Genomic DNA, 21,479 nt, shown 5'->3' with positions numbered 1-21,479 from the left:
TGGCAGCTGCCACGCGGCACCAGAAAAAGGAGGTCAGCAGAAGAGAGGGAGGACTAAGGGCAAGTATCAGCAGAAGCCACATCAGCAGAAGGCAGGTGCCCCTGCCTTTTTGTGTGCTAAGTGCAAAAAGCCAGGTCACTATGCCAATCAATGCAAATCAAGGAAGCCTGTGGCTGGTTAGGGAAACGGACAGCCGAGCCCTCTGGGGTGCAGCACGCAGATACAAGCAGTGCCTCAGACCCCGGTGCTGACACAGGGTTCTTCAGCCAGCACTCAGCACGCACCAGGGGCTCCGCCGGCGTGGATGTACACACTGCAGCCACAGTCGTCCTAGACTCTGCCGGTGTGCATAAGGCTCCCCTGGATGCCTTTGGACCTTTGGGCCAGGGGCTGAGTGCACTGCTCGTGGGACGATCTAGTGCCACTCTCCAGGGAATCTTTGTTCACCCGGGAGTCATTGATGCAGATTTCACAGGTCAAATACGTGCTATGGTTTCCATCCCTTCTCCTCCTGTCACTATTCCTGCAGGAACGCGCATCGCTCAGCTCGTGCCTTTCCGTTCCTGTGTTCCCAGGGCTGATCAGTGAGATGGAAAGGACGGTGGTTTTGGATCTACAGGACTGCCACAGGTCTATTGGACCATGAACATCTCTGATCCACACCCTCAAATGGTGTGCACCCTGGCAGTGCCAGGAGCCAACCCGCCTCAGATTCAGCTCAGAGGTTTGATCGATACCGGGGCAGATGTGACAGTGATTTCTCTCCCTGCCTGGCCTCCCACATGGCTGATGGCCCCCCTTGGCCAGGCCATTGCAGGAGTGCGGGTACAGTACAGACCTTTGTTAGTCAAGGGCCTGTGCTGGTCAGGAATCCTGAAGGGCAAACAGCTACTGTCCGGCCCTACATCACTGCAGCCCCGATCAACCTCTGGGGTCGGGATGTTCTGGCTACCTGGGGGGTGCGCATTGGGTCAAATTTGTAATTGTGGTCACTGAAGTGAAGGGTGGGAGTTATCCTTAATCGCCCTTCGTCACTCAGTGCAGGAACAATTGCAGCAGGGACACATTGAGCCTTCTATTAGTCCCTGGAATACCTCTGTTTTTGTTATCCAAAGAAATCGGGGAAATGGAGGTTGTCACAGGACCTCCGAAAAGTGAATGCCAAGCATGGAGGTGTTGCAGCCTGGTATGCCCTCGCCCACCATGCTCCCCGCTGGATGGGACATTTTGGTCATTGATTTGAAGGACTGTTTTTTCACGATCCCCTTGTGTCCGGAGGACAGACCAAAGTTTGCCTACATGGTGCCTGCAGTGAACAATTCTGAGCCAGGACAGAGGGGACTCCTTCTCCCAGGACCCCTCTGTGTTGCTTTGTGTGCCTGAGCCCCCGAGAGAGACAACAGGCACCCGCGATTGTTTCGACCAAAAGCTCTTTATTCTTCCAAAAGTTCCTTTTATCACCTCCTAAATGTATCTCTTTTAGCTCCTGTGATTGGCCCAAAGTCTGGCTGTCCAGTCGTATTTTGACCAATTTTGGCTTCTTGCAGCCAGGCAGGAACCATCGGACCAACCCCCTAACTTTTCTCAGCTTTTCCCCTGCTGGGCTGTGTCCCACCAGTGTGCTTTTCCATATTTGGTGCAGTATAAGCAAGCTTATACTGTGACATAAAACGACCGTGGCTGCGGTGTGTACATCCACCCCGGTGGAGCCCCTGGTGCTGGCTGCCCGCTGGCTGAGGAAACCTGCAGCAGCACTGAGTTCTGAGGTGCTGCTTGTATCTGTGCGCTGTACCCCAGAGCGCTTGGCTGTCCATTTCCCTGGCCGGCTACAGGCTTCTTTGTCTTGCACTGGTTCCCATAGTGACCTGGCTTTTTGCACTTGGCACACAAAAACGTAGGCATATGAGCCCTTTGTTGCTGTGCCTTCTGCTTGTTCTTGCCCTTATTCTTCCCCTGTTTCTGATGGCCACCCCTCAACATCTTCTAATGGTGCCACATGGCAGCTGCTAACGTGGAGATCTCATGATCTGTGGTTCCTACATTAGCACATGCCTGCACCACGTCAGTCAATGAGGAGTCATCTGGCAGAGCTTGTATAACTTTTTCACAGTCAATATTAGCATTGTCTCTGGCCAGCTGTTTACATAACAGCTGCCTCAAAGTATCATCCTCATCTTGCTTTTCCAGGGCTGCTGCCATTTTTTCAAAAAACTGTAAAAATGGTTCTCTAGGACCCTGAGTAATTTTCACATATTTTGGCTTCGGGGCTGCAGCCTCTCTTGTCTTTAGAATCACCACAAACCCTACTTTTTGGCATTGTTCAAGTATCAAAGGATCCCAGGTAGCTAGAAGATCAGGGCTAGAGAAACGATGCTGACCCATTAAAGCATCACTTCCCACAGCATATCTGGGGTCATCCTGTGGGCATACCACGTTTTCTGCAGCAGCCATCTCAGCCATTTGCCTCCAATTGTCCTCAAAACCCCTAAATTAGACTGGCTGAAACAGCACTTGGGCTGTGTGTCTAACATCATAGGGTGCTAGCAAATCTGTATTCAACACCCTAATAATTTGCATAACTTGTGTTGAAGCAAGCCCATATCATGCAACTTTGTCCTGTAAGTCTCGAGCAATATGCCAGGAAATAGGATCATGCCTGTCAGGCTGTCCCGAGCCAGGCACAGCCTTAAAGTCAGGAAAGGCCTGAGCCCCCGTCGGTCCCCTGGGGACCCGCACCACCAGCTGGTGGCAGGGGTCCCTCAGGGATCGGGCTGAACTCAGCCGAATCAACCTGGACACTCTCCTCCACCTGAAGGACACCCCCTTTTGGCATCCCCATGCGCTCCAGCAGGTCCCAGTCACCCTGCTACAACAGCCAAAGCTTCACTGCTTCCCAGAAACTACGATGATTCTTCGGTCTCACTGTCGTGGAGCATGGAGGAAGCATCCACAAGCTGCTGCAGGGAGAGGCTGTGGGCTCACTGCCGTGCCGGCTCTCTGAAGCAAAACCACAGCTCCAGAGGGAGAGGTGCTGTCCATCACCGCTGGCAGCACAGGGCTGAAATGATGAAGGCGGCCTCTGCCCACTGGGCAGGCAGGCACAGATGAAAAAGGCTCAGTCACGGGCACAGGAGCGGTGGCACTGTCCGCTGCCGGTGAGGCAGGACACGGCCCCGGGAACGGCGAGGGACCCAGGGGCAGCCCTGATGAACCCCATGCTTCTGGGTGGGTGGGACACGGCGCTGGGGGCATTGCAGCAGCCGGCACCGCTCTCCGGGATCCCATCGCCCCACCTCAAGAGGTGGGCAAGGCTCTGACATCAGCGTTGAGGGCACAGGCGGCGCCGCCCCTGCCCCTTCAGCAGGCGGCACCTCCATCCCGCCCCCGCGGGCGGAGCCGAAGGCAGAGAGGGACCCGCCCCCATCACTGAGCCCGCAGCTGGGGGGGCGCTGCCGCCACGGCCGGGCCACTCACAGGGGGTGCGCCCCGGCCGCTCACAAGCGGTGCACACTTCCCGAGCCACGGCCTGGACTTGTTCAAACATGTCCAGAGCCCGGACTTGTCCAATATTACTACAATTCCCCCCCGCCCCCCTTTTTTTTTTTCTCCTTTTTTGCACCAGCCGAATTTTCATTACAATCTTATCAGGTAAACTATTAATTTTAATACAGAAAAAGACTTATTTTAACAAGCAAATCGTCGATTTTGATATGGAGAAAGCAATACAAAGAAAAGCAATAGACTGCTGTCCCAGTGGAGGATTAAACAGATGGTGGCAGCGTGTCCCGAGCTTTCTCCTGAGGAACACAAAATGACAGATCATTATGTCCTACACTACCACCATCAGCAAGCGGAAATGAAATTAATCTTAATGATTAAAAACACCCCCATCCTTTCTTGCTGTGATGCATCACATCTTTTTCATGCTTGCAAGGCTCTCACAACAAATACACCAAGACAAGGAATAACCTCTGCAGTCTGCATGTTTTACAGAAATCTTGATGCAGTACTTCCACATTTGTAGAAAAATTGTATGGGTGCCTAATAAAGGACAGGTACTAGACAAGTCTTGAAAACAGAGGCAGCTTGAAGAAGAGATTTGTCTAATTACTGCTGAAGGAGTCTGGTGAGGAGGTCTAAATCCTACTTCAGAAGTGCGATATTCTGTCTCTCAGGCATAATTATGAGCAAATATCAGTCCCTTTGAAATACCAGCCTTGGGAGAAGTCAATTATTATTAACATATTAAGGACCCCTGAAGCAGTCTTCTGCTTCTGACAGCAAAATGTAAAATAACACAACCAAAAGCAAGGAGTGCGGAGGTGTGGGGGGAAGAAAAAAAGAAGTTTGGATTCTTCTCCTGCTCCAGGGGCTCAGTCCCATTGTTTCAGCTCACACCTGACCACAAGTCAATGCACAGACATCTTTATTGGGTGCTTTTTCCTCTGTCTGTCCCTGCCATCAGTCCAAAGATGGATGGCATTTTAAACCAGCCAAGTCTTCCCTGTCCACCTGCTCTTTCCTGTCCAGCCCTCCCTGGTCTCCCCCACACCTCGTGCTCACTTAGCTCTGGTATTTAGTAGAGCACAGAGAAGGGAAAAAAAAAAAAGAGATCCCACTGTAATGAAGACCTAGACCCTCTGGGCATCTTGCCAGGCCTTGCTCCGCTGTATCTGAGTTGAGGTTAAAGATTTTGGCTTTCAGAAGTGGCTCTGAGGCAGAGATCAAAACACATTTCACAATGGCTACAAATTCCACACCAGCACATTTCCATCTGCACTGAATATGAGTGAAAAATGCTACTGTGAAACAAGATATTTCTGAGTTGAACTGCTTGTAGATTAACATTTGACCTCCTTTCTAAATATATTTAGCAGAAATGTCTAGGAACACCCAGCTTAGCTATCAGTAGTAGGAAAGAAAGCTCTCCTCTTCATAAAGCTCCTGACTTAATACCTTGCAGCATTTGTGCTTTTTTTGGTCTTTGTTTTTTTCTCATAATTAAGATCTTCCCTTCTGCTCAGGAGCTGAATAAGAGTTTAGAGATTAATGCTTTCACGAAAAAGCTTTTTCTCAGGCTTACCAATCAATGGGGGAAAAAGGCCATAGTCACGACAACGGAAGTAATAGATGTGAGAGAGGATATTTTCCAGAGAGAAAGTCTCCAAAGCTTTCTGATGATCTGAGAACAAAACAAACAGATGAGTAAATGAGTCAGAAGTCTGTACGAGCATATTGTTACTCTCATCATCCCACCAAGCCCTGCCCTCCACACACAGCAACAGCAAAGGCCCCAGAAACAGAACAGGCAAGGTAAGGAGTGTGGAAACATATTTTCCATGTGGCTTGAAAGTCAGCAAGGTGGTGAGCAGATGTTATCCCAGCATTTGCACACAGACACACCAGAGCCTCCAAGCGAGGCCTCCAACAATGAAAAATTTATTTCTGAAGCAAGAACTTCTCCAGCAAATCATTTTCAAGCCAGAACGCCACCAGAGCACATCAGGGACTATTAATCATCCTTTGTTTAATATACAGGCAGTAACTCATTTAATACAGCATCTTTTTACCTCAGTTCAAACAGAGGTTTGGTGCATAAATTCTCCATGAGTAACACAAAAGTTGTGTCCTTATCCCCAAGAGACTGATGACTTAGAGAATAAAACTCTTATTAAAGCAGCCTGGCTGCTGTATTGACTTTATGGACGAGCTGAATTCCAGCTAAGGTTTCATTTACTCTACAGGCCTTCAGCAGCAACATTGCCTCATCAAATTTTGCTGTTCCTCTTTTCTTTGCCCACCTGTTCCTGTGTTTAGAAACAAAACACTCGGTTTTGCTCAACAGGTGCAAATATGATCAATAAGATGCTGCAAATATCATCATTAAGGTGCTAAAAAATTGGAAGGAAGGAAAGAGGAAAGGAGAAAGGGGAAACACCAAAACCCCACACACCACCTAAAACCCCCAAGATCAAAATGTTCACAAAATCACCGTGTAGAAAAATAATTATTTTCAAAGTAGCCCAGCTCAGTCTGCTCCACAGATTTAGTTCAGGGTTTGATACACACAGCTGGAAATAAAAAGCTGTCAGCAAACATTCCAAAAGTAGCACTGCAGCCTATGAGAGACTTGTTTCACTCCATCCTTTCCTCCTCCACAAAGAACTGACTTAGCAACGTACCCTCTTCTTGCTGAGCTTCAGCAATACGGTGGCAGTGCTGCACACACGCAGCTGCAATGTCCACCACTCTGTCCACCATAAAACTTCCCTCGGTGTCACTGAACACAGCTTCTCCAGCAACGCCCCCAAAGCACTCCAGGATCTGCACATCCACTGCCAGCTGCATGCTGAAACAGAAACACAGATCAGTATTTGCATTTTGCTGTCCCAGCTCACTCCCGGACAGATATTCCTGCTGAGGAATACACAGGACAGGGAGCAGTACAGCCATTATTATATTTATAATGCTGGAGAAGAATCAGAGATTGCAGTCATGACAAGAAGAAAAAGCTGAGTTAAACAAAAAGTGAATCTGGGCTGCACACAATCAGGGGACAGTGAATTACCACAGCTGCATTTTGCCAACACCGGGTGCTCCCCAGATCTCGGTGATTTTTGTCAGCTGCACCCCACCTCCCAGGATGTTGTCCAGTACTGAGCAGAAGGTGATGATGAAACCCTGGGTTTGCTCTTCTTCCAGAAGCTCCAGGGCTGTGAACTTCCTGGTGGCACCTGATCCCCCAGTTGGCCTTGCTGCATTGCCGTCACATTCCTCCCTCATCACCTGCAGCGCTTCCAGCGCCTCTTCCTGGAGATTCCAATTTCTAGAGAAGCAAAAACCACAAAACACCACCTTTATTTCATAAGCAGTGACTGATTCTGCAGCATGATACAAAATGATCCATATTCACCCTCTCAGGACTACCTGTCACTAATGATGTGATTTTCAAACATTTATTGTCATAGATAGCAAACTACTGATATTCAAAATCCCAAACTGGATTAGAAGGGAATGTAAAGAACACCCAGTTCCACCCCTGCCATGGGCAGGGACACTTTCCACTATTCCAGGTTGCTCAAAGCTTCATCGAGACTGGCCCTGGACACTTCCAGGGATCCAGGGGCAGCCACAGCTTCTCTAGGCACCCTGTGCCAGGGTCTGCCCACCCTCACAGGGAGCTATCACTACACACTCCTTGAAAAAGGCAGTTTTCGAACTTTAAACCGACTTACTTTGTTTAAATCACACAGTAAAAAAAAAAACAGCAAAGCTGGGGAAACAGGAGGGATGAGCCTAACAGAATACTTTCATTTTCCTGCATCCCATTTACATCCATCAGTGTCAGCCGATCTTTTACCAGAACCGTCTTTTTTATTATTATTATTATTCATTGTGCCCATTTCCTGCAGGCGGGACGGAGCAGGGGGAAGGAGCCGGAAGATGCCGGGGAGGCCCCGCGGGGCCGAATGCCGCCGGTACCTTTGCTCAGGCCGCAGGGCCCGGTGTCCAGCAGCTCCTGCGCCGTCTGGAAGCGGCAGCGGCGGCGTGGCGGGCACGCAGGGAGGGGGCCAGCGGCAGCGTGCCCAGCTCCCGCTGCATGGCCAGGATGTACCGGCACCGGGCAAGCCTCAGATCGCCCCGGACACGCTCCGGACACGCCCCGGACACGTCTCGGACACGCTCCGGACACGTTCAGCAGGCGGCGATGGCTCCAGGCCCCGCCCCCACGCCCGCCCCTCACGGTCTGGCCCCGCCCCCGCCTCACCCTGGCCGGAACCGGGCGGGCGGGAGCTGGGCGGGAGGGGCCGCTGCGCAGGCGCGCGGCGGTTCCCGCGTGCCGCGGCCGTTCTCGCGTCTCGGGGCCGTTCCTGCGTGCCGGGGCCGCTGTGGCGGCGGGTGAGCGGGTCCGCGTGGGCCGCGCATGTCCAGGGGCTCTGGGAAAGGGCTGGAGCGGCCATTCCCCAACCGGGATTGCCGCTGGGTGTGTCCCGCCTGTGTGACCGCGGAGAGGCCGCTGCTCCTGGCAGGTGCTGTGATGTCCCGTCCGAGCGGGCTCTGTTAGGGAGGGCTGCAGGCTTTTTACCCCTTCCATCACTGCATATTTCTGCAGGGAGCAGTCATAACTTTAAGCTACTGCAGGTTCTGAAGTTACACATAAGTTCTTTACGTTGATGATGTTCCCTACCTTTTCGCAGTTCTGTTTAGGAAAGAAGATGGCTCATCCCATCCCTCTCCATTTCCATGCCCAGTCCAGCTTGGACGTATAAAAGGAGACTCCCTGGAAGCTCGCCTGCATGAGTATGTCAGGGAAGAGAACTATGTGAAAGTGAAGAAGCTTCTGAAAAAAGGTAAAAGCTAAGTTTAGACAAGTACTGGCAGAAAAGATATACTTTTTCCTGTATGCTTTTATTTCTGATAAAGAATAGTCAGCATACTGCTTGTAGAATGCAGTTTTCTGAGTGAAATGCGTTAATAAAATGATTTATAACTGCCCTTTTCTGTTAGGTGGGAATAGTTCTCCAATCAAAAAAATTTTTAAAATAAGTTCATTGAAAAGAAAACTAATCTTTTATTAGCAAAGTGCTCATTAGAACATGATTGAGGCATTGCAAAACTAAAATTCTGGAAGTCAGCTGTAGGAATATTCTGTTTAAATGGGGTTTTAGTTCAGACTGCCGGACGCTTCACACAGTTTACACCTTAAACATTTTGACCACCAGATTTGTAGCCACACTGGTACAGGGCATTTTGTACATGAAACCAAATACTCGGCGCAGTTCTGTTTGGGTTTTAGGATCGCGGATCTCAGCGCGTTTGTGCCGAGCCAGAACCGTGGGTTCCTGGGGCGGGGCTGGGCAGGGCCGGAGCTTCGCTGCGGGAAAGCGTCTGATTGGCCAGCGGGGGAGGAATATGCAAATCAAGGGGGCGTGTCCCGCCAGCCGCCACACGCGCCCGTTCCGCGGGGCGCGGCCGCTCCCGGGGGGCTCGGGGCTTGCTCCCGTGGCCAAGGGGCTCGGCGGGGCCGCGCCGGTTCGTGCCGGGAGCGTGCGAGCACGTGCTGGGGGCTTGCCGTGTGCTCTGTGGGGGTGCGTGCGGCACGCCAGGGCGCGGCGGCGGGGGCTGGGTTAAGGCTGTACTTTCAGGGATCGTTTGTGTAGTTGGTTATTAGAGGAGAGTGATCTGCCTTGATCAACGTTACAAAGCACGAGTAATAAAAGGCTGGCAGTTTGCTTTGAAGCAGGAGTTAGGATTGTTGTATCCAAGAGGTTTTTTTCCCCCTGTTATCCTCCGGTCATGCCACGTGAGCGTTTGGCTTGCACATTCTTAGTGTGTCCCTGGAACAAAAGCCGCTGCAGAAGCTCCGTGTGCCAAACGTGACCCAACATCTGCTTTTACTTGCTGCACACAGTGTGTGGTTGAAGAAGTGAACCCAGATGACTGATGCAGCCTTGTGAAGACAGGACTCGAGTAAGTGTTTTCATTTTAATTTGGTTTGGTTTATTAAGTTCATTTTCTTTTCCAAGTTCTCATTTCTTGAACAGCTTTTAATTTCAAGCAGCTTTCCTTGGGTTGGGTTGGGATCTTACTTCTCTGTGATGTTTCTCCCAAAGGTACCCTTACAGAGATGAAACATTTCTGAAGGTTCTGAACGTTGCCATCCAGTTACTATACAAGAAAGAATCCTCACTTAGTCAGAGCTTAGTCAAGCTCTCCAAACTTCGTGTGATGGTCACACAGCACTCTATTTTTGTCAACCGTCAGGACGTCAATAGAAGAAGATGGCACGACAATCCAGACAAGAGGTATTTTTAAATTCTCTTCTTCCCCTGCTAAATACAGCCAATCTTGTCTTTTTTTTTGTGTAGTGTTCTCTCCATCCAGCAACACGCCACCCATGTAAATACCTGCAGAGTTATTAACAGTTCCAGAATACTGGCATTTAAATTTTACTTCTGCTTGGATCCAAATGTTACACTCGTTTTATGCTGTTTTTAAAACTACTGGAAAGGTGGGTTTGGGTTTTTATTTGGGTTTGGGTTGTTGTTTGTTTGTTGTTCTGGTGTTTTTAAGCCAGTTGAAGTCTTGGATTGATTCTTTTGGTTTCTCTGAGGCAGTTAGTGTAGTAGAATGACTGAAGTGCACCTAGGTGCTGTGATGTTTAAACATGTTTTTAAATAGGTTGATACAGGAGATTTCAAGTTGATTCTGCAAGATGGATTCTTTGAGGCCAGCTGCAGTATTCCAGAAGCTTGGTGTCACGAGTGCATTCACTCAGGATGGTACTTTAGGAGCTCTTCAGTTTGGACATGCATTTTATATTCCTGCACATGACTGGGGTCAAAGCCCAGGCCTTTTCAGATACTGGGAGCAGAGAAATCTGGAGTCGAGTCTTGAGTGTGCTACGAACATTCTGTTTGCTTTTGAGGAACCCAACCACTTCTATGTGGATAGTGTGATACAGGCCTGGCTGGCTGAGAAAGGCCATAGCACCATGGATTTGTTGGAAATGTCCTAAGTAAGAACAGAGCTATTGTTTGTAGAAGTTAGGCTCGAGGGCAAGGCGCCCTTGGGATGGATGCCTGAACAAGGACGTGCTAACTACAGGAATGAGGAACAGATAAGTTGCAAAGCCAGAGTGTGTATGTGTCTGTTTAGCCTATGAGGAGCTCAGGTTTTGCAATATGTATAAGCTCATCAGAAGTGCTATATTAGGCAGAAAATAAAGAAAATAAACGAGACTCATCGATGAACCATATGGTGTCCGAGTCTTCCTTCTCCAACACTTCTATTTTCTGTTTCTCAGTTAGTTGCAGGGCAAAGGTGGATAATTTGTGTACCCCCCAGGACAGAGTTCCCGTGGCTCACGAGCCAGCTACAGTGCTGAGCCCTGCTGCAACGCAGAGTGCAGGAGCCTTTTCATATTTACTGCAGCTGGGGTGCGGAGTTAGAAGCTTTTGCTGTGAATTCTCGAGTCCTCGGGGAGGTTGCTGGGATGTCTGCCTTTCCCTGTGCAGCTCCTGAGCCCATTCCAGATGCCCTTGTGGCGGGGAAGGAGTGGAGCTATGGCAAGATAGGCTACAGCAGTCCTTTTTAACCGGAGAGTGGGTGTGTACACATGGAAAACTTCTGCAGAATAGTGTGTTCCACGGTGGGGACCTCAGCTGGCCGAGTGACGTGTGTGTTCAGCTTGGGAGTGCTGTTTTAAGATGTTGCCTTGAATTAAATGCATCATAATCACCCTGAAGTGTGCTGGGGACATGGGCTGTGGTGTCTCTAGAGACGGATGCTGATGTAGAATGGCCAGTGCTGTGTGTGCATGCATGTGGAGTGGGTCTGGGGGTGTTTGTTTGTGCTCTGTGTGACTGAGAGCTGCAGGGCTCAAGCTGTGCTTGTTCAGAGGCGCTGGTGGACATTGTGCTGACAGCTGTGCAGCTCAGCTCCTCTCTCTGTGGGAGCAGTCACCTCCCAGTGCTGCTGGGAGCCTACGGGGCCACGCTGAGCTCCGCAGGTGAGTGTCAGCCTGGCCAAGGCACTTCCTTCTGCATCTCGTTCTTGTCTCCACAGGTCACTAACTTTGGGTTCAATCTTGGCTTTTAGGTCAGAAGATACTGCTGGTGCTTCAGTTGTATGAGAAGAATAATCCAAGTCTTATAAACTCCAGGTGAGCCGAACACCTTACGTTGTTGGGCAAACTACACACAGATAGTCTCACAACTGGTATTTTTGCAGGATCTGGTTTTTGAATGAAGGAGACAGTGAATGAGGTCAAACCTAAAGGTGAATGCTGCTTTTGGAAACATTTTTACTACTTATTTCCTAATCTTAATGTAATTGTCTTATGTTGCCCAGACTTCAGTGTGTTCGTGGGTTAGATGAGGGAATGTTTCGTTTCTGGAGTCACTCACTCTCCATAAGCAGGACTCACTGTAGGGGTCTCCTCACAGGTGGCAGGCTGAAACATAAGTCACTGGTTGACTTTTCCCTTTGCTGTGCTCACACAGTGGGCAGGAAAGTCTGTTGCCAACAGTTGTGCTTAGGTCTGCCTTCCTCACGTGCTCTTTTCTGTCCTGGAGGTAGCGGCAGAAATAGCACCAGCAGTGCAAGAGCGCTGGCTGAATCAGGTCTGGATCCCTGTCCCTTCATGCAGCTGCTGCCATTTTGATCTGAACTTCAAGCTTAATTCCATAGGTGCCTCTAAATGGATATGTTCTGCCTCGGATGGACAGAGGAGGGCAGAGTGAATGAGACACCCTCAGACTGAATTTGAAAAGCCTTGGAATGGATGGCAAAGGTGTTGCCAGGGAAACGAGTTCTAGCTTCGAGTCCCACAGGGTAGTAAGTACAAATGAAGGCAAAATCTCCTCTGGAGTTGCTTTTGACTCTGTTGCCTGATGCAGTTACCTTGAATAATGTTTAAGGCTCCTGGGGTGACCGCAGTCTTGGTCTTTGGACGTGCTGTCACCAGTGCCGTCGGAGGCACATGCTTTCCAGTATTGGTGATGGCTGAATCAATGAAGTATCGAGGACCTGGTGAGCAGGTCGCTGCACTAGGACATTCGGTCCCTCCAAATGAGTATTCAGGAGCTCTCTCCATGGTGGGATCATGACCTGGGTGACCTGGGAAGAAAAGCCTGTGATAGGACAGGCTTCTCCAGGGACACTTTCCTGCAGCCTTTCAGTCCCTGCCCGGGCCCAGCACAGCCCTGCACAGGGGCTGTTTGCAAGGGCCTGCAGGGACAGCGCCAGGGCCAGTGGCTTCCCAGTGTCACAGGGAGGGCTTAGGCTGCAGATGTGCAGGAAATTCTGGCCTCTGAGGCTGCTGAGGTCCTTGCCCATGCTGCTCACAGAAGTTGTGGCTGTCCTGTCCCTGGCAGTGCTCCAGGCCAAGCTGGGTGGGGCTTGGAGCATCCTGGCCTAGTGCAAGGTGTCCCTGTCCTTGGCAGCAGGGCTGGAACAAGGCAATTTCTAAGGACTCTTCCAAGTCAAGCCATTCTGTGATTCTGTGATCAGAGGGGCTGGGGGCAGCTGGGCTTAGTTTCTGATTAGAACCAGTTGAGCACTCAGTTCCGTTGAGTTCAAGGAGTCTGTTCACGACTCCACATACACAGCATGTGACTTCTGCCAGTACTATAGGTCTGGCCCTCCATGTACAGCATGTTCTCTCTTCACACACATTCTTAAAAGTGGGGAAATTGCAGCTGGGCTTTATGCAGATCTGAGTGCCTTTTTTGGAAAATAAAATGATACAAGGGGGTAGAATAAACCCTGCCATGGCCCTCCACCTGCTGAGGTGGCAGAAGAGGCTGTGGGATCTTTGTCAGAGCCTTTACACACATCCTCTTCTCCTTAAAGCACCAAATTTGTACTATAAGGTGGGTCTCTGCTGCCAGCTGCGAGCAGCACAAGCACAGTTCTGTGCATGGGACATTCATTCACTGCTCAACACAAAGCATTCTTTTGAACCATTTTCGCAGAAGCTGGTACTCATACATTGCCTGGGTGTGGGCGGCCGGTTCCTCAGCCAGGTGATGGAAGAGATTGTATGACTGAGTAATTTGAATGTCTGGGGGTAAACGGATGTGCTGAGGCAGCCTCTGGTTACCCACAATGAAGCGGTTGAGACGTTTTGCTAGCACACACATGCTCTCACCGGTATCCAGCAGTCGGTGCAGCAAATCTCTCCTGTGCCACTGTGACACAGGCACCACGTTGAGCAGGTGCATGATTTGGTTTTAATTCCCATTGTGAACTTGGGAACTTTGGGCTTGTAAACATCTAGGTCCACTTTGGCAAATGCCGCAGGACCTGGAGTCTGCAAGAGAAGCAGTGAGGTTGGTGTCCACGAGTATGTGCTGCTTTAGGTGGCCGGCCAGAGGAGCGGTGTGGGAGGTCTGGAGCCTTGGGAAGGAGGGCTTCTTGGGAAGAGAGGTAGATTAGCCAGAGGACAAAGGGGATTAGGGCCATTAGTACCAATGCGCTGTACCATGCCAAAGCTGCTGGGGTGGAAAAGTCAGGGACTGCAGGTGTCGGTGTTACTGGGAATAGCAGAGCCAGAGGCCCTGTGAATTCTTGGCCTTTGCCGCAGGTGCAGGGAAGCATGTGTTACGTGGGGATATGGCAGGTACTGGGGCCCTTCTGCCCTGAGGAGAGCAGCTGAGCTTCTGCTGCTGCTGTGAGAGAACAGAGAAGCACAGCTCACCTTTGCCATGTCCTGAAAACAGCTCTGGTGTTGACTCTCCCATGTCATGGAGTAGCACGGTGCAGCAGGGGTGGACGCTGTGCGGGGTCCCATAACCCTGGGCAGGGTATAGGCAGCAGGACCTGGAAATGGAATAGGTAGAGAGCATAGGTCAGTCCCGTGGGAAAGGGTGCAATGCCTGGGTGGAAAAGAGTCAGCCAGCCAAGCTGGCTGTGAGGAGCAGCAAGGGTATCCTGCCCCTCATCCCAGTGCCTCTGGCTTCTGTTGCATGCGATGTGCAGTTGGCTGTGTGAAATCAGAGCTGCCAGTTCTTCTGTGAGATGGGAGAAGTTGGTGCTCTGGGAGAGCAGGAAGCTTGTTGAGCACAGACTGTGTCCTGCTGCCTAGGCATTTTCTAGGCCTGTTGAAGCAGCTGCAGATACAGCCTGGAGGACACACGGGCTGTAAGAGTGTCTGTTTCCCCAAGTTCCGTACCTGGCGTTTGGGAACCTTTTGTGTCCTTTGGCCGGGAAAACATGCTATTTGCCCGTGCAGAATGGTAGATGTGTTTGTTAGCAGGTTCCGTGGTGTAGTCACCTGGGACAGAGAGGGAGGGGAGAGAAGAAGTGAAGCTGGGGACCCAACTGCAAGCCAAAGAGGAGAAGTCAGGAGGAGGTGTTCAGTCTTGCTTGTTTTCTGTCTGGAGCTGTCTGAAGCCCATTCAGGCCATGAGCAGAGGGCTTTCAGTGGCACAGGGCAGCGGTGAGGCGTGCTTGTCTGGCCTGGAAGAAGGGCTGCAGAAATGCTACTCACTGGGTCCTGGGGTGACCGCAATCTTGGTCTTTGGACGTGCTGTCACCAGTGCCGTCGGTGGCACATGCTTTCCAGGCTTGCTGATGGCTGAATTAATGAAGTATCGAGGACCTGGGGAGCAGGTCGCTGCACTCGGAAATTCGGTCTCTCCAAATGAGTATTCAGGAGCTCTCTCCATGGTGGGATCATGACCTGGGTGACCTGGGAAGAAAAGCCTGTGATAGGACAGAGTGTCTAGGAGGCTGGGATCCTGATTGCTCCTCAGCCTCTCCTCAGGATGGTGCAGGCAGCACAGCATGTTCTCAGCCTGCTGCTCCTTCATGCAGGTGCACTCCAGCTGCACACGGACACGGAAGTTCCTCATGTGCCTCTGCTCTGCAGATTTTGGCCTTCCGTGAAGTTAGGAAGGGTGCTGTGCAGGCTATTCGACTCAGCGTGAGCATTTAGCTGTGTTTGTATTGTCTCTGAGCCTTCCTTGAAGTCAGGAAGGGTGCTGCACTAACTATTCCACTCAGGGTGAGGGTTTAAGTGGTGCAAGTTTTTCCTGTTGTTATATGTTTTGTATTGACTTTGTTTCAGGAAAGTGTGCTTCCTGCGTAACTTGTATGTGTGTGTAATTTCTGCTTCTTTTCTTTTTCTCCGGGATAGTTAAGGCCGTGCGTGTGATTTAAGTTACTAGTTTTCCTATAGTAGTCCTACTTCTCTAACTCATAAAATGACTGAAAATCATAGTACAGAAGATAAAGCTGCATTTTATGCTTTGCTAGCTAAATACAATTCCAAACCATCTAAAGGGGGGGAAGAATGGGCATATAACAACTGGTTCAATTTAGAAAATGTGATTTATAGACTAAACTCTCTACAACATAATACAAAACTTAAATTGGGCAGGAATAAAACCATCCATTGCTCAGTTTTAGGGGCCTGTCTCACTGCTGCTGTAGAAACCCTCCTTAAACAAAAAAACAGCTAAAAAAACTAACAAGGAACAAACTGCTATTGACTCCTTACAAAATCTAGTGGAAATATTACAAAAAAAATTAGATGAAGAAAGGAGTAAGAATCATGTTTTAAGGGATGAAAATAATTTTTTAAGAGCCTCTCTAAGACTAGAACATCCCCAAACATTAAAACACACTAACTCACCAATAGAAACAGAGGAGAAGGAAATTCATCAAATAAATCCTCAAAAAGAACTAACTCTGATGAGAAATTGTGGGGAACATTGCTGGCCTAGCTTGAAACCCATAATTAAACCAGAATTCAATTGCATCAATGATGAGGATTTTGACCCACAAGTAACCACTAAAGAAATCCTGTACACTGCTACTGAATTATCAGAACAAGTAACTAGTGGGTACTGGGGACATGGGGTTTTCTTAACAACGGGAGACAAACACAACTCATGGTCCCTAACTCAGCACGCAGCTTATTGGGCAGGGGAGCTCAACCCCTTGGAAAGGGGAGACCCTGTAGCTTTAATTGGTACCCCCGACCAACTCATAGAAAACTTTCACAAAGCTGCCTGCTTGCAAATTATGCTTGAAATAAAATTCACTGCTGGCTATAAATCACCTGTGCCATCACCTGTAAATGTAAAACAATGCCCTCTTCCCTCTGGTGCCAAAGAAGGGATCACACCAGTTATACAGGATTTGCAAGACCAAGAAACAATAATTAATACTCATTTTCCTTTCAACTCTCCTACATGGCCAGTCGAAAAACCCAAACCTGACAACGTGGCTGTTTATCAATTTATTAATGGTTTTCCTGTGGGAGGAGGCAAAATAGAAGTAGTGGGGGATACTGAACAAAAAATCATCTCCCATTTGGAAAACCTTAATTAGCACATTACCCCAGAGAAAACTCAAAAACCTTCTCAGAAACTGAAGGCATTGAAGACAACCACCACTGGGACCCTCCCCCCTGCTGGGGTGGCCCGGAGCTCCTCAGTTAGGAAGTGGTATGACCTGATAGAGCATTGCTGTAACACCTTCTCAGGGACAGAAGGAGCTGTAAAACATCCAACAATTCCAGAAACTGAGAGCTTGGCTAGCAGCCAAAACAAACCTGCCTCAGCAATCACAGTAGCCTCTCCTTTCTCCTCCAAACAGCAAATTCTTGGTTTAAGAAAAGAATGATAAGAGACAGGGGAGTAGTTTGGAGGTGCTGAGAGCTGTTTGGGGTGATTTCCAACCTGAGGTACAGATTGCCTCTCTTGTTTGCATCTACACTGACTCTTGTGCTGTGTTTAAAGGAGGTACAGAGTGGCTTCCAGCCAACAGAATTCCAGTCCATGTTACATGCTGGATAGTTCCATAATTTTTTACCTCCTGCCTCTTTGTGGCAGATTCTGTTGTGTTTACTTTTCACAGAAGAATGCCGCAGGACATGAAGATTAATTGCTGAATTAATTGCTGAATCCCTCATCGAACCTGTGTACAGTTATGGCACAGGATCTCACAGCCGTGTTTTATATTGTGAAATCCAAAATCAGAGTTGTTAGTTAAACTTAATTGTTGTACAACTTTTCCCATAAAATCATGTGCGGTAAAAATAATACAAAATACTGGGGATAACTTGATGTTAATGTTGTAACACCTAACACCCAAGCACCGGTTGTACTGAACATGAAAATTTTTGAAATTGGACCATAGGTAATTAGAAAAACCGACCAACAACAACAATGTTAAATTCGGCATAGTTTTTCAAACAAGGCAAATTAATCAATAATTCTTTTAAGTAATGAATAATAAGAGACATAACTGGTGTTGTGGGAACAGGATTGGGAATTTTGAATAGCATGGATTCAGAAATACTGATGGATAAACTGGCTCTAACATTTCTTTAGCTCTTAGTCGTATCCAGGCTCAATTGTGGATGCAATCAGTTGCTGCCTCTATTACAAGAGGAGGCGAGGAAGGTACTTTTTCTGCTGAAATTTGGAGAATAATCTGGGATAGTGCCACTAACTCTGAAAGAGAATTCCAATCCTGGTGGAACCTGCCAAATTTTCCTACGACCCCAGCACAAACACAGGCGCAGCCTTTGTACTGACGATACGCAATGCTTCAGTGCATTCAATATTCCCTGTCATTGCATTAGGGCTGAATCACCACGGAGCTGTTCTCTATCCTTTGAGCATAGAGAATGGGCCCATCACATTGGTGGGAAGTAGCAAACTGTTAATTTGGAAACTTGCATTGTCCGGGAACAAAGAGAGTTTATCTGTGAAAGTAACGCAATCAGAGCTCAAGATATTTGTTTAGACACAGAAGAATGAAAATCATCCAAACGAAATTCCTTGAAACAGTACTGATATATATATTTAGGCAATAGGTGTGCATGCTTAAAAACTGCTTGTAATAGTTTTTTGGGTTTTGTTTTTTGTTTTAGTAGGGAGTACAGAAAATTATTCAAATCTTTGTGTTTGTAATTTTACTTAAATTACAGGACATGATGTTTCTTTTGTAACCCCAGTTATTTCCCATCACCTTCTACAGTCCAATTACACACTGATCTGTCATTTATTGCCTACTCCCATTGGAATAAACCTCTCTCTGGTAAAGCAATTGCTGCTTCACAAACCCTGATCGGCATTTTGGAAAAGATTAAAAGAAATGGACAAAGAACTTTAATAACTGTTTTCCATAACGTGAAAGAAATTCATCATGTCCTGGAAAGAGTAAAAAGAGCTGCTGAATACCGATGGTGGGATACTCTTTTTGGGTGGTCGCCTACTGCCACAGGGGTCCTAAACAAACTGAGTCATCCCATCATCGTCCTCCTGATCCTGGTCTTGGTTGGTTTTGTTTTATCAGCAATTCTCTACATTATGAATTGGAGAATTATGAAACGGTTGATGCACTTGACATCCACACTAAATTTACACAAATCTGTCACCATTGACATCCCTAAGGTTATTGATGCAAGGAGAACTGTGTGATCTTGAAATAAGACAAAACATGTTCTTGATTAAAAAATCACTTTCTTTTGACCGTCCTGTAATTTGAATGATAGTTAAAATGGGTTATTTTTGATTATCTTAACTTTTGAATATCAGTTTACAAATTGCTTAGTTTAATTGAATTACGTTTTAAATACTGATTAAAATTGATTATTGCATTGTATTTCTCATTGAAATTGATCATTCTCTCTGAAATCAGAAATTGTTTCTATGTAATGAAAAACAATTGAATAATTGAAAATTGATTATTTGTTTGTTTTCCCTTCCTCTTTTTCTTTCCCATATCTTTTCTTACTCATCTATTCTGTCCATTTTCCTATCTTTGTTTTTCTGGGATGTGCTACCAACTCGGACGAGTCCTGAAGACTTTGGAACAGCACCAAGAAGAAGTGCTCCTGACAATGATCGTGAGTCACGGGGTGGTGTAAGGGTCGGTCTGAAGATTGCCTGATCTGCCTCACAATCATCGTCAGAGACTGAGACCCTGAGACCCTTTAGACCCCTGGACCCCACCTCTCACTCCGGGCAGGAGCCACCGAGTCTGGCCAAGGCGGATGCTCTAATGGACTGTGTCAGGTGTGTGCTGAACTGTCACGGTGCACTGCGCTCTAGCAGGTGCAGGCTGAACCGTACTTTCTGCAGCTGAGCAACAGTCCTCACACACAATAGTCCATAAATCTTCCCACCTTTTGGCGCCTCACCTGGAAATGGACTATAAAATTATCACTCTCAGAAGAGACCTTGGAGACTTCTTTCTCCCCACTGATGGAAGACATCGCCGGATGATCCGAGGACGTCCCATCTGTTGGTAGCTACTCCCCCTGTTCTCTCTCTGTCTCTCTGTCTCTCTCTCTCTCTCTCTCTTCGTCATCCTTTTATCTCTCTCCTTCTCACCATTACCCCAAACCTGTATTGTTTGCCCTCAATAAATTGATTTGCTGCTTGTTGCTGAACAAAACCTTAGTCTCTTGCTGTGGTCTTTTGCACCCTGCGGTCAAAGGAACCATCACGACCCCCGCTCAGGTTGTGCGGACCGTGACACAGAGGCAGGGGGAGAGCCCAGTCCCGGGGGCGGCGTTTCTGCCCCGACCCCCGTCCAGCCCAGCCTCCCCCGAGTGCGCAGTGACCGCTGGCACGGCTGCACTGGACAGCGGGACCTGCTGGGGACACTGAGAGCTGCCCCACTGTGACACTGCCCGTGGGATTTCACAGGCACCAAACAAATGACAGCCAGCCCCGCTCCTTGGGATGTCTCAGGCCCCAGGAGTGTCCCAAGTGTGGGGGAGCTTCTCCCAGAGCTCTCATTTGACCAGATACCAACGGAGGCACCACTGAGGGAAGCCCTGCGAGTGCCCCGAGTGCAGGCAGAGCTTTGTGCCTGTCTTAGGCTGCAATGCCAGATGTAACCAGAAGTATATATTCTATCCCCATCTGCTAAAACCAGGTGGAGCAGTGTTCCTTATCCCTTCCATGACCCATCCCTCATAACTCCAGGGGGGATATCATCTGTGAATAGGCCAGCTGTTAAAGCCAGGAGGGGCAGTTTTCTTTATCTCTTTCAGGACCCATCCTTTGTCCAGGAAGATATTTTCTGTTAAAATAAGCCATAAAGTCTTACTGCACGACTGATCCTGTGAAAGGGAACAATACACAATAAAGCCGCTGTTGGCACCGAGGTGTGACCATGGCCCGCTGTGACCTCATCTCATGCGCTGGCCCTGGGTGAGATGATGCTGAAACTGGGCACTCCTGAGGAGGAGATAGAAGGGGTGGTCCTGGGGTGGAGAGCGAGGATGACGTGATGCACACCGTTTTCATGCAGGGGATGCCTTGAAGGTGTGCTGCCCTCCTGCCCCTCCTGCTCGGGTGCCATACCCTATCTCCTTCTCCTGCTCAGCAGCTTCTCCAACATCCAGGGGTTGGTATGGATTTATTGCTGACATGACTAATAAAATTGACTTGCTTTGCTACTCTGTATCTTGAGATTTTTGTGCACAGGCATCCTCCTGAACCTGTAACACAGAGTCTGCATGAGGACAAGGGGTTCTATGGGCCCTTGGGGACATGGCAGAGGCCATATGGGGACAAGGAGCTCCTTGGGGACATGATCGTATCCACATGGGGACAAGGGGCTGGCTATGTTCCCTGAGCCATTGGGAACATGGCAGAGGCCATGTGGGGACAACAGATTTGACAGGTCCTTGGGGACATGACAGTGGCCATGTGGGGACATGGGGGCTGAAAATCTCTCTCTGGGAGGTAGCAACACCTGCTTAGGGAGTGACAACTGCTTTTGGGGGTGACAATACTCATTTGAGCAATGACAATCCCCATTGTGACAGGTGAAAAGCCCATTTAAGGTATGACCATGCCATTTGTGGCTTGACAATCTCTGTTCAGGCAGTTACAGTCCCCCTTAGGGGGAGACAATCCCCTGTCAGGGAGGGTGACAACCGCTGTTTAGGGGGACACAACTGCTCTATAGGGGTGACAACTCCTCTTTAGGGGTGACACTCC

General features: G+C 48.8%; 2 protein-coding genes and 1 long non-coding RNA gene across 3 annotated transcripts in view; 2 read left to right on the top strand and 1 right to left on the bottom strand.

The window, feature by feature from the left end:
- The window catches only part of LOC117011582 (zinc finger protein 391-like), a 59,536-nt gene that overhangs the window by 10,451 nt on the left and 27,606 nt on the right, over positions 1 to 21,479 (top strand). The window lies entirely within an intron of this gene.
- LOC117011586 (DNA repair protein RAD51 homolog 3-like) lies at positions 331 to 7,602 on the bottom strand. The gene is given in 7 exon segments (XM_033087003.1): positions 331 to 632; positions 5,084 to 5,182; positions 6,183 to 6,349; positions 6,569 to 6,812; positions 6,815 to 6,826; positions 7,483 to 7,534; positions 7,537 to 7,602. Coding segments are annotated over 7 exon segments (942 nt in total).
- LOC117011585 lies at positions 9,769 to 12,260 on the top strand. The gene is made up of 3 exons (XR_004421025.1): positions 9,769 to 9,806; positions 11,402 to 11,665; positions 12,180 to 12,260. It is a non-coding gene; the product is annotated as an uncharacterized LOC117011585 (long non-coding RNA).

Source organism: Catharus ustulatus, unplaced genomic scaffold (genome assembly GCF_009819885.2).
Source record: "Catharus ustulatus isolate bCatUst1 unplaced genomic scaffold, bCatUst1.pri.v2 scaffold_96_arrow_ctg1, whole genome shotgun sequence".
NCBI classification, from domain to species: Eukaryota; Metazoa; Chordata; class Aves; order Passeriformes; family Turdidae; genus Catharus; species Catharus ustulatus.
Note: the sequence above shows the minus strand (reverse complement) of the source record. Positions and strands in the feature narration are given on the sequence as shown.